At 41.8% G+C, this 12,305-nt stretch overlaps 1 protein-coding gene across 1 annotated transcript; it reads right to left on the bottom strand.

The window, feature by feature from the left end:
• Positions 1-251: 251 nt before the first annotated feature.
• foxd1 (forkhead box D1) lies at positions 252-1,727 on the bottom strand. The gene has a single exon (XM_083641356.1). It carries the CDS (start codon positions 1,713-1,715, stop codon positions 654-656), a length of 1,062 nt encoding a protein of 353 aa, XP_083497482.1. The 5' UTR covers positions 1,716-1,727; the 3' UTR covers positions 252-653.
• Positions 1,728-12,305: the final 10,578 nt, after the last annotated feature.

Genomic DNA, 12,305 nt, shown 5'->3' on the forward strand with positions numbered 1-12,305 from the left:
CTAAAAATACAAATATTTTGGCCTCTGATAATTGCAGCTGGAATAGGCCAGATAGCCTATTATTTAATAAGTTTATTTCCAAACAAATTATCTTTTTTGCAAAACGATATTTATTCTTATTGAAAAACAAACTGTGTAAAAATATCACACTTCAATTACACAATACTTGCCAAAGAATGTACAATGTTTTATTACTGAAATAAACACACACTGCATATAATTTTATGACTTTGTTCTCTGTGTATTTTTCCAATACAAAATACAAATCAAAACAATAAAAAATGTTTTGATTTGTCAAACTAAAAAAAACATGGATGTGTTTGACACAAATACATTAAACATGTGATCATTTAGAACCTGTCCATTAAAGTCGTTATCCTGAGACGCCTTAAAAACAGTGACTAAAATCACTCAATGCGAAAAAGTAAAGTTCGTGGTCCAAAATTTGATTCACACAAAAAATATAACATAAATATATATTTTACAGCATGAATATAGGCACGAAGTGTGTTTTTATGTCCGTCATTCAGCTGTGCTATCAAACAAACATACAAAAATAATCCTACCTTCAAAGAGGGGCGTTTTTTGTTTTTGTCTTTTTTGTCTTTCTTTTTGCGTTTTTGTTTCTTGAAAAGTTTGTAGTCAAGACATATTTAACAACCGCTAGTGCCGCTGCTGACAACTCTGTTTGGAAAGTTTTCAACCGGGTGTAAAACAGCTCCATGTGGATGGACGGTCTGGGGCTGACTGTTGGCCGGAGTGGGCCCCAGAGAGGAGGGTAAAACCGGGAGAACGACCGGAGGAGAAGTCCTGGAGGGGCTCAGCGACCCCCCGATTATACTCTCTATTGAGAAAGGAGACCGCTGCACAGGGGAGCCGGACTTCTGCAGTGGAGCCTGGACTAGAGCAGACCCCAAGCTGGAGCCGAGCTGAGGGTAAAACCTACTCCTGGCCAAGTCCGTGGTGGTGGGCATCAAAGACGGCGCAGGGATAATGGTTCCCGTGTGTGCATGATGTGAATGCCTGGACTGTTGCTGCTGCTGCTGAAACGCAAAAAGAGAGTGTTGGTGGTAGCTCTGCAGCTGGATGCCGTATCCTCCACATCCATAGGGTCCGTACCCATACGCAGCAGCAGCGGGGATAAAGCTGTTGTGCTCCCGCAGCAAGTCCTGCGCTGCCTGCTGTCTCTTGAAGCGCTTCCTCCGCCTCAGAAAGCTCCCGTTGTCGAACATATCGGCCGACTCTGGGTCCAAGGTCCAATAGTTGCCCTTCCCTGGGTTGCCAGGCTCCCGCGGTATCTTGACGAAGCAGTCGTTGAGGGACAAGTTGTGCCGGATGGAGTTCTGCCAGGCGGGGAACTTCTCCCGGTAGTAGGGGAAGCGGTTGGAGATGAAGTCGCAGATTTCGCTGAGGGTGAGTCGCTTCTTGGGACTCTGCAGGATGGCCATGGTGATCAAGGCGATGTAGGAGTACGGGGGCTTTACCAGCGTGTTCTTGCTCGCCGGCTTGTATGCGTTATTATCCCGGGAAGACGATTCAGAGGAGCTGTCCATGCACGGGGGAGGAGAGACACCGGCCAGGAGGATGCCCTCGTCGTCCGCATAGGAGCGCGTAATATGGCCGTCTCCATCACCATCCTCCCCCTCGCCGACCACGTCTATGTCGGTCTCCTCGGAAAGGATGGAGGCATCCGACATCTCCGAGCTCAGAGTCATGGCTCACGTCTACAGTGCCCTCTCCGACCGACCGACGCCCCAGATGAGGAAGAGATGCTGCCCTGCCCTCCTCTTTAAAAACTCATATGAGGAGGGGGAGAGGAGAGGAGCACGTGGAGGAGACGGTGAGAGAGAAAGAGATGTCCCCCGTTTGCGCGCTATAGGCTACTTCCATAGGTTTTCAGTTGTTATTATATAGTCGAGGAGTAGCCTAATGAACGATCCCGACGATGCCAGGCTGAAAAAATGTAGGCTACCGGGGAAACCTAAGGGCCAAACCTGAATCACAGAAAGGGCGGATCTTCTGTCACGCTTTATACCAGCACCCTGATCACATGGTAAGGAAACGTCACCGGGGCAAATGAAAAGAGAAAAAAATAACAAAAAGGTCTTTGAAAATTAACTGTGAGTGGTTTAAAAAAAAGTTTGGCGTGGCCTATCCTTTTTTAGTGGTCATCCACATAGTACAGTACACATATGGCTACTCTAAGCCTTTCATGCCGCCTCATTTTTTGCACAAAAATAGAAGATAAAAGGATCCATAAGCGTTATCGCAATATGTTTTTTTTTATGGCCGTCGTTTTTATTACATGTATAGGCTATTTTATGTTACATTGGCTGTAGGCCTATAGCATATTTTTCGACTTTGAATTTTATGTTGTATGTAGAAGAATAATACGCTTACAATAATGTTTATATTTATTATCCTATCAATTAAATATGAAATTTAGTGGGCCTATGAAATGCTTCCCTTGATGCATTCGGTGATTGGTGCGCCCCAGCTAGGCAGGCACCATAGTTTGCGTGATCCTAGTTATCTAGATTATCCGCAAGCCATTTGTAATGGAAAAGAGTCAGCTGTTGACTCGCATCAGTCACGGGTCACGCAGAGCATGCAAGCCCCAGAAAAAAGGGCCTCTGCCGTGCCTTTCTGCCTATGGTGTTTTTATTTATTTATTTTATTTTCGGTCTACTTTAGCCCATATTGGCTTGGGAGGCTAAAACCTGTCTGTTTTTCTTTGTATTTTACAGAATAAGAAAAAAAAATCAAGAAAAATTAGCTTCTAACTATAGGCTAATATAGGCCTAATTTTTTACAGGCAAAAACGCCAACGTTCATAGTGCGTTTATGCACATACACACACACATATAGGCTACATATATATATATATATATATATATATATATATATATATATATATATATATATATACTGTATGTGTGTATTACTATTTATCAAAGATGTATAGCTTCACTGGCAGGATTGCGACTTGGATGTCTTGAAGAAACAAACCCTAAATAAAACATAAACCTGAAATTCACAGGCTACAGCATGTTTGTTGATTTTACTATAAGACAATGATTATGTGTATCCACGAGTATAGCCCATATTAGCGGTTCACATTACATTACACTGGTGGGTCAAAATAGCACGTGTAAAACAAAGGAAGAGAGTCCTAAGTGTGTATATTTTGAGGTTATGACCAGGCAGCCTGTCTTTTACGCTCGGCGACCGTTTTACAGACGTCCCGATTACAACTGTGACTTTTATTGAGTTGAGGCTGGAAATGATATTCTCTGACCAGGTTTCTTTTTATTTAACAGGGCATGAGCAGAAATCAGCTTTTGACCAAATTAATCAAACAAAACAGAACGACCTTTAACAAAATCGAGCAGTTAACAAATAGTAAAGAATAATTACCCCCCCCCCACACACACGCACACGCACACGCACACGCACACGCACACGCACACGCACACGCACACGCACACGCACACACACACACACACACACACACACACACACACACACACACACACACACACACACACACACACACACACACACACACACACACTATTCATAAGGTCTAGGTCTAGGATAAAGGCAAAGGGGGATTTTATGTATTTTCTGTAAGACAGAGGTTATACAGACAGTTTTCATGAATGAAGGCTTGCACTGTTTGGGTGTGCCCTCTCTCGTTTTCCTCATGTGTGGCTAGGCTAGCCTATATACAAGATTTTCGCCTAAAGGGAATATCAATAGGCCGATTTATTATCAGCGCATATCCCTAATAAATAATAGCCTATCCATCCAGTGTACACATATGGAATTTCAGTTAAAACTGGTGGCTGTGTTCAGGTTGGTGTGTGGCCCTTCAACAACTTTTCAAATGTTCCCATCTGACCAACAGCGACATCTAGCGTTGGACTTGTTTCACAAGTCATGCAAAACACTCCAGGGCCTGTAAAAACTCTCCTTACAGCCTGCAGATCACAGCTTCCCTCAGATTGCAGTATGGCGTCCCGAGTTTAATTCACAAAGTACATGCCTGTGGATAGTTTTAAGCATATATGAAGCGTAGGCCCAGTACAAACCAGGGTTTACACTTAAATCCCAATAGTCTATTATTTAAATAATATCCACCTTACAATATATTTTAATCTTAATAAAACTACAAGAATATTATAGACAAGAGTAATACAAAGACATAACCAGGTAGGATTAATTAAGAAAGTGATGCGTGGAAAAACTCCTTCAATAGTTGGCAACAATACATTGCATGGATTAGGCTCTTATTGGATTTGAATAACGATTAGAAGTTAAATCTGTAGCTACTGTTGTCCCTAAAACACGTAGAAAATATCCATCGCATATGCATTCAATTCGGAGGTAGCCTATCCTAGAGGACTGTTTTTACAGCTTTAAGATTGATGTTTTTAATCGAACATCCTATTGACTTTTGCCTGTTCAATATCAAATAATATAACCTTGGATACAGTTTGGAAAAGGGAAGGGAATTAATAATTGATCCACATTTATTTATTTATTGTGGAACTTGAGTGCAAAATGCATCTGATCTGCCCCCTTTTAGAATAAACTAGAAGATAGCAGCCTGTTGGGCTGTTGATGACTTGCATGTGCAGTCAACCACACATACTATACTACTACTACTACTACTACTACTACTAATAAATCAGTATGTGGACTTAAAGTTAGATTCGATTTGATTATTGATTGTGAAAGGCTCTTGCCATATTCAAATTATGAAAGAGGTGCTGAGATTAGTGCATGACCTCTTATTGTTTGTTGTGTTGGGATTCATATTAAGGCTGTTTTTGACACTTCCTCTGTGAATGTACTGTATGTACCCTATCTGTGGACTTCCAGGCAGGTATAGGCCATATGGATTTTTGTGTGTTTTTAGCCGACCAGCAGGACTCGCATGTGTGGTAAACCACCTCTAAAGTGTTTCTAAATTCCCCCTCTGCAATCCAAGGGTGTTTCCGTGCCACAGGGTAAGAAAGCACTTAGCTGTTTAAACGCAATCCCTGCCTGCTACTCCTGCTCTGACAAAACCCATAAATGTCACCAAAACAGTCCGTCTGAGGGCTCTCTGAGCATGTGATTAATATGTAGGCCTATCACATGCATAACACAGGCAAAACAATAGCGCAACGATACCGTGCGTGCAGCAGGGCTAAAGTGGGGAAGACATGTCTAATCCAGTGGTCTAATCCTATAATAGGCCAGAGGGGTAAAACAAAAATCACAGCAAAGCATTGAAATCCTGATTGGCCTATGTAATGGGTTTTCTGGAATTATATCATTATCTAATAATGCTATAATCCCAGAAAAACCATTAATATCACAGCCATTATAAACTGAACATTGAGTATAGGCTATAGCCATCACAGAAACGAATGTGAGATCAAAAAATAATCAAGGTCACTAAACTCACCTCACACCTTACCTCAAGTCCTGACATGAAGATAATAGGAACATTACACAGAGAGAAAACACAGTAATTGTGCGTAAGACTAAGAGCAGGCTAAAATCAGGGGTTTTCAAAGTGGGAGGCCAGGTTCAAGGGAGTCTCAGTGAATGAAGTGAAAAATATTACATTCACTTTTAAATTAGTTATCAAAAGGAGATATGATCATGTGTGTGATTTGGTTAAAGATGCAGTTTTGGGGAATGTGACGGCTTTTCCCTTTCCCAGTGTTAGGAACAAAGAAATTCCTTCAGACAGACCTTTTTATGTATCTGGTGTAATCTGTCAAACAGCAATATCAGGCTATCTTGGCACAATTGAGTGTCTATGGGATAACATAACAATCATGATCCCATAGGTCTATGGGATTCCTGGATGCCTATATGGCATATGCATCCAGGAATTGAGCGAGGGGAGGGGGGTGACTTTTTCCAAGATTTGTCTGGGAGAGGCCCACAGTCTCAGACTTTGAAAACCCCTGGGCTAAATAATAAGCCCAATATGGAGGACCCAGTCATGTTATTTGATATTCAAGAACAAGTTACTGCTGTGATTTTAGAAGTAAGTAAGGCTGACATCACCGATGACGGAGGAGGATTGGGACCCCGGGGGAGTTGTGTTCAGCAGCCTTGCACTGCTTGGTGCAAGAAACTGTTCACGATTCTGGAAGTCCTTGCACAGTCTAGATGGACCTGTATCTCCTTCATGAGGGCAGGAGGTCAGATGATGAGCTGGGTGTGAGTCTCTGTGCTAATGCTGTTCAATTTTTTTTATTTTTATTTTTATTTTTTTAATAATGCTGTTCAAATTGGTGTATCGGCATCGCTCACTGATGACATCACAATTGCTTGAGTGAAATTATGGTGACATCGCAATTGCTCTGTCATGTCATTATGAGCAATTGTGTGGCAAACTCTACCAGTCCTACTTTTTAGTTTTAGTTTTGTTGCTTTTCAATCAGCTTTGCTACTGGATTGTTGGGGCTTCATGACATCAGGGAGCTCTGGGGGGCTGGAGAAGGCAGCTGCTCAAACATATCATCATTGATGCCCAAAGCCAGATCAACATTTTAGCTGAGGCCTGAAGTCTGGCTGTCTGGTTGCTGAACACTGTCCTCTATAGCAACTGGTCATCTTGATGATGTCACCATGTCTGACATCATTAGTGATGTCATGAATCACTAATAAATCAATTAGGCATAGTGACATGACTAATGACATCACTGATAATGATGACATCACTCACTGAGTGAACTCCAGCTTTCCTCTCCCTGTACACCTCATCCACGTCCCCTTACGGTGCTTCTTGTAGCACATTCACCCACTGGTGCCTTCCTCCTCCTTCAGGAATGAACCATTCGCTGGAGGGAGGGGGTTCTCCGGTGTTTTGGGACTGACTGCTGGTTCCATTCTCACTCTTGCTTGGCTTGTCCAATTGACTGTCCACATCCTCCCCTAGTCCCCTTCCTCTTCCCCATCCTCCGCCAGGATGTCATCGACGTTGAATAAAACGTTGCGTACTACCTTGGAGAATCCCCGCGTGGTCGGCTACTTCAGGGCATCCAGGATGCAGCTGATGTAGGGCTGGATACTCACCTTCAGCAGCTTCTCTGTCTTGGGGAGGACCAATCCTCACATCTTGTTGGTGACGTACTCCTTGGTGGTGATGATCTGGTCCATGTCGGTTTGTATGGAGACCTGCAGCACGTCCCGCCCCATCACTGCTCACAACCTGGCACTGGTGCTGCAGGGTAGACATAAGACCACTCAGAAATCCTCATTTTGGGATGAAAAAGGTGACTGTCACATAAAGGTGCTAGTTTTGCATCCCTGCAGTTCCTCTGCCTCTCGTGCATCTTGCCTTTGAGTTGAGGGGAGATGAACTCCCTCATTTCGCGGAGGCCCTCCATCACCAGGTTAGACCAAATCTGTGATGGTACACCACGCATCATGTCCCAGGTGCCGTATAGCAGAGTGGACTTGAGTCACACTTAAGTCACACACAGAGACTTGAGACTTGACTTGAGACTTGTCCTCAAAGACAAGCCCTTCAAGGTTTAGGACCCCCCCCCCACCCACCCTTTATTTTATTTTGTATTTTTTGGGTGCATTAACATTAAGGAAATGTCTACTAATGTAATCTCTAATCATTGCTGCTACTGTATTCTAATAGATAAGGAGTGAGGATAATACAGTACATGCTTTGAATTGCTTAGTTTTAGCTATGCAGTGTTCTAAGCAGACCGGATGACATGCAGCAGATAGAACACTCATCCATAGGGACTTGAGACTTGACTTGGACTTGCCCCTCAAAGACTTTAGACTTGACGTGGACTTGTGACCAAAGACTTGAGACTTGACTTGGACTTGCAAAAAATGACTTGTGAGCATCTCTGCCGTATAGTGCCCATGAGACTGTCATGGAATAGATCTATCTGAACTCATTAAAGATTAGTTTGCTATATGGTTGGATGATGGTTTATGACCATAATCATATTTTTGCCCTACCTGACTGACCTGAGTGTGAGCAACTGTATGTTGCAACTGTATGTATCACTCAATTTCCCCTCGGGGATCAATAAAGTTTTTTCGGTAACACTTTACAATAACGTACACAAATACTATAGTAGTTACTAGTAAACTAACCATTAACTAATAGCCAGTTAATGAGTAGCTAATGAAAAATTTGGCATTAGTCAATCACTAGTTAATCATAGTTAATGAGTAGGTAGTCATTAGTTAATGATTAGTATCTAATTTCCTGAGTAGAGTAGTTAATCATTACCTAATGATTACTAAATGTCAGCTCGTGAATAGAGTAGTTAATCATTACTTAATGATTCCAAAATGTCAGTGCGTGAATGTATTAGTTAATCATTAGTTAATCATTAGTCAAGGTCACATTGTGAGTATAGTAGTTAATCATTAGTTCATGATTAGTTGTTAGTTCCTTAGTAGAGTAATTACTCATTACTTAATGGTTAGTCAATGGTCAGTTTGGGAGTATATAGTTAATTGTTAGTTATTCATTACTTAATTACTTAATTATTACCTGTCCATTAGTTACTCTTTTTGTGTACCCTATTGTAAAGTGGTGCATCATACTCAGTAGTTTATGAATACTGAATCATTACTTAATTATTATCTGTCTATTAGTTAGTCTTTTTGTGTACCCTATTGTAAAGTGGTGCATCATACTCAGTAGTTTATGAATAATGAATCATTACTTAATTATTACCTGTCCATTAGTTACTCTTTTTGTGTACCCTATTGTAAAGTGGTGCATCATACTCTGTAGTTTATGAGTACTGAATCATTACCTGTCCATTTGTTACTCTTTTTGCACCCTAATATAAAGTGAAAGATATCCTTATCAAATAAACACTCCCTCCAGGTCAGATTCGAACCCCGAACCCCAAGATTGTTAAATTGTAAGTCTGGTTCTCTACCATCTGAGCTAACCAGCCTGTTGCTTGTTAGAGCCATACTATCGAATGTAGAGCCGGAGACCAAGTATTATAGTTTAAAGGTATATTCCACCCAAATACTACTTTCTGTCCAAGTACTTACAAGTACTTAGACATAAGTAGTATTTGGCTGAAACATACCTAAGTACTTGGACATGAAGTAGTATTTGGATGGAATATACCTTTAAAACTATAAGTATTTGGAGAGAAGGTAGTATTTGGGTGGAATATATCTTAAAAACTATAAGTACTTGAACAGAAAGTAGTATGTGGATAGGATACTTAGTCTCTGACTCTACAGACCTATAGTATGGCTCTACCAAACAACAGGCTGGTTAGTTCAGATGGTAGAGAACCAGACTTACAATTTAACAATCTTGGGGTTCAGGGTTTGAATCTCACCTGGAGGGAGTGTTTATTTGATAAGGATATCTTTCACTTTATATTAGGGAAACGCACCACTCCACTTTACAATAGGGTACACGAAAAGAGTAACTAATGGACAGGTAATAATTAAGTAATGATTCAGTATTCATTAACTACTGAGTATGATGCACCACTTTACAATAGGGTACACAAAAAGACTAACTAATAGACAGATAATAATTAAGTAATGATTCAGTATTCATAAACTACTGAGTATGATGCACCACTTTACAATAGGGTACACAAAAAGAGTAACTAATGGACAGGTAATAATTAAGTAATTAAGTAATGAATAACTAACAATTAACTATATACTCCCAAACTGACCATTGGCTAACCATTAACTAATGAGTAATTACTCTATTAAGGAACTGACAACTAATCATGAACTAATGATTAACTACTATACTCACAATGTGACCTTGACTAATGATTAACTAATGATTAACTAATACATTCACGCACTGACATTTAGTAATCATTAGGTAATGATTAACTACTCTACTCAGGAAATTAGATACTAATCATTAACTAATGACTACCTACTCATTAACTATGATTAACTAGTGATTGACTAATGCCAAATTTTTCATTAGCTACTCATTAACTGGCTATTAGTTAATGGTTAGTTTCAGGGCCGGCCCGCCCATAATGCGAACCAAGCGGCTGCCTAGGGCCCCGGGAGTTGGGGGGGCCCCCCCCAATTTTTTTTTTTTTTTTTTTTTAAAATAAACATAGGCTATAATATTATAGGCTGTGTGTGGTAGTTAAAACATAGGTTGACGTTTATTTATGTTTGTAGTTTAAACAAAAACATAAATACTGTAGGCTACATACAACACAAAAGGCTGATATTTACCTTTTGTCGCCACCTGGTGAGTAAATATATATGTAACTAAAACCATTAAAATTGACAACCGGTCCTGCATGTATCTACCGGTCCTTGGCACAAAAAAGGTTGGGAACCCCTGGTTTAACTGACCTGGCAACCCCTATGGCTGCTGGGTTCTACACGCTTGCTTGACACTGATAGGGCTACAAACGAGCGTCATTGTCATGTTTGTTTGTTTTAAATATTCTTCTAAATATGGCTAAAAGTCCAAAAACGTCAAATTTTCTTCGGCGCTGCCCTAGCGGGCAGCACCGAGAGTCCCCTCCTTACAGCACCCCCTACTTAAAAGTACTTCCAGCGCGGATGCCCCCAAACCCCCGCCCCTGGGAGGGGGCCCCTGATCTATATCCTGCTTAGGGCCCCCAGATGGCTAGGGCCGGCCCTGGTTAGTTTACTAGTAACTACTATAGTATTTGTGTACGTTATTGTAAAGTGTTACCGTTTTTTCTGATTCTGATGACAGAAAACATGATCATGGGATGAGACTCATGAGAGTGAGGTAATCCTGTGGCTTCTGCAGCTAGCAACCCCGGGACTCCCAGAGTACTGCAGGGATGACATATTTTTAGAAGGCCGGAAGTCCTGGACATGTTGGAGCTTCAGGGGAAAAGTGAATGGGGTTTTAGAATGGGGATTTCGCTTAAATGCATAAAATAAGGTCTGTGGTTAACACAAGTTTATGGGAGTGGTAATTTGTGTTCAGCAGGATCATCTTCACAAACGGGAACCACCTTTATGACTTTTCAAGCATTTTCTGAAAATCATGTAAAATAAATAAATACGCAATTTACATCTTGTCATTGCGGGATGTCACAATGTCTGACATAATAATTAACTAGTGACATCACAATTGGTCCTAATGCTATATATATATATATATATATATATATATATATATATATATATATATATATATATATATATATATATATAATGGTATAATAATAATATAAAATATGGTATGTATATATATATTGTAACGGATCGGGTATTCGTTACAAGGAACCGGAGACTTGAAGTTGGTACAGGCTTTTATTCTTGGCTTCACAACAGATCCTAGCTGCTAGCTTCGCTGCTAGCTCTTCATGCAACCACCCGGCCAGCTCGCTCACATAGCCTGACTGCCTTCCGCCCCGGCCGCTGGTCACATATATCCCCTTCCCCCTAGGAACACACCCACACATATCAGTTCCTAGTTAACACACGGAAACCCCCCAATACGTGTAACACCGATTCGCTACATTTCCCCCACCCAACTTTAATTGTCGCTCCCACGCGACACCCACAACCCACACACATATCCCCCTGTACCAAAACACACCCAACACAACATTTTTCCCATCACCACATCAAATTCTAATTCCCCAACAACAGTCTTTTCAGCACCCCCGTCATAATGTCCAGTTTTTCATTAGGTACTCCGTAATGTCTAGTTTTCCATTAGGTACCCCCATAATGTCTAGTTTCCCATTAGGCACTCCATAATGTCTAGTTTTTCATTATTTCCTTTCTTTTTCACACATTTCAATTCAAACACAAGCCCCCACATTTTCCTTAACTTTTCTTTTAAACCCCATTTCCATCCCCTCTTTTTCCCAGCTTCTGTCCCACCTGAAGCACTCTTTTCGGTCCCCCCTTTTGTTTGTCCCAGTAGCCAAATGCACGAACACGGCGGAGTGTCTCTTCCGCGAGCACCGGACCGACATCCGCGTCCTCCGCCTGCCCGCGTCTCCACTCGCGCCCGTCGACTCTCCAGATGACCCTGGCGTCGTCCTCCCAGCCTCGCACTCGCTCGTTTTTCCGTCCCCCTCCTCCAGGGGGCGGCTTGTTGAGGACAGCAGAGCGAACACCACCGGCGTCGATCTTCCCCTCGGCTCTCCGCAGTGCAACGTTAGGGGGTGTATAGCGGTTAGGCTGGGCCGGTTCCCGCGGCGGTAACCCCTCTCGCTCACTCGGAGACACGAGCGTCGCTCTCCCGACTGTAACAACGCTGCAGACGATGTCCCTCTCTTCCCTCTGGCTGTTCCCCT

Source organism: Poromitra crassiceps (assembly GCF_964638095.1).
Source record: "Poromitra crassiceps genome assembly, chromosome: 8".
NCBI classification, from domain to species: Eukaryota; Metazoa; Chordata; class Actinopteri; order Beryciformes; family Melamphaidae; genus Poromitra; species Poromitra crassiceps.

Bases quoted from the DNA above. Each gene is read 5' to 3' on its own strand.
- foxd1 (XM_083641356.1), bottom strand. From the start codon at position 1,715: ATGACTCTGAGCTCGGAGATGTCGGATGCCTCCATCCTTTCCGAGGAG.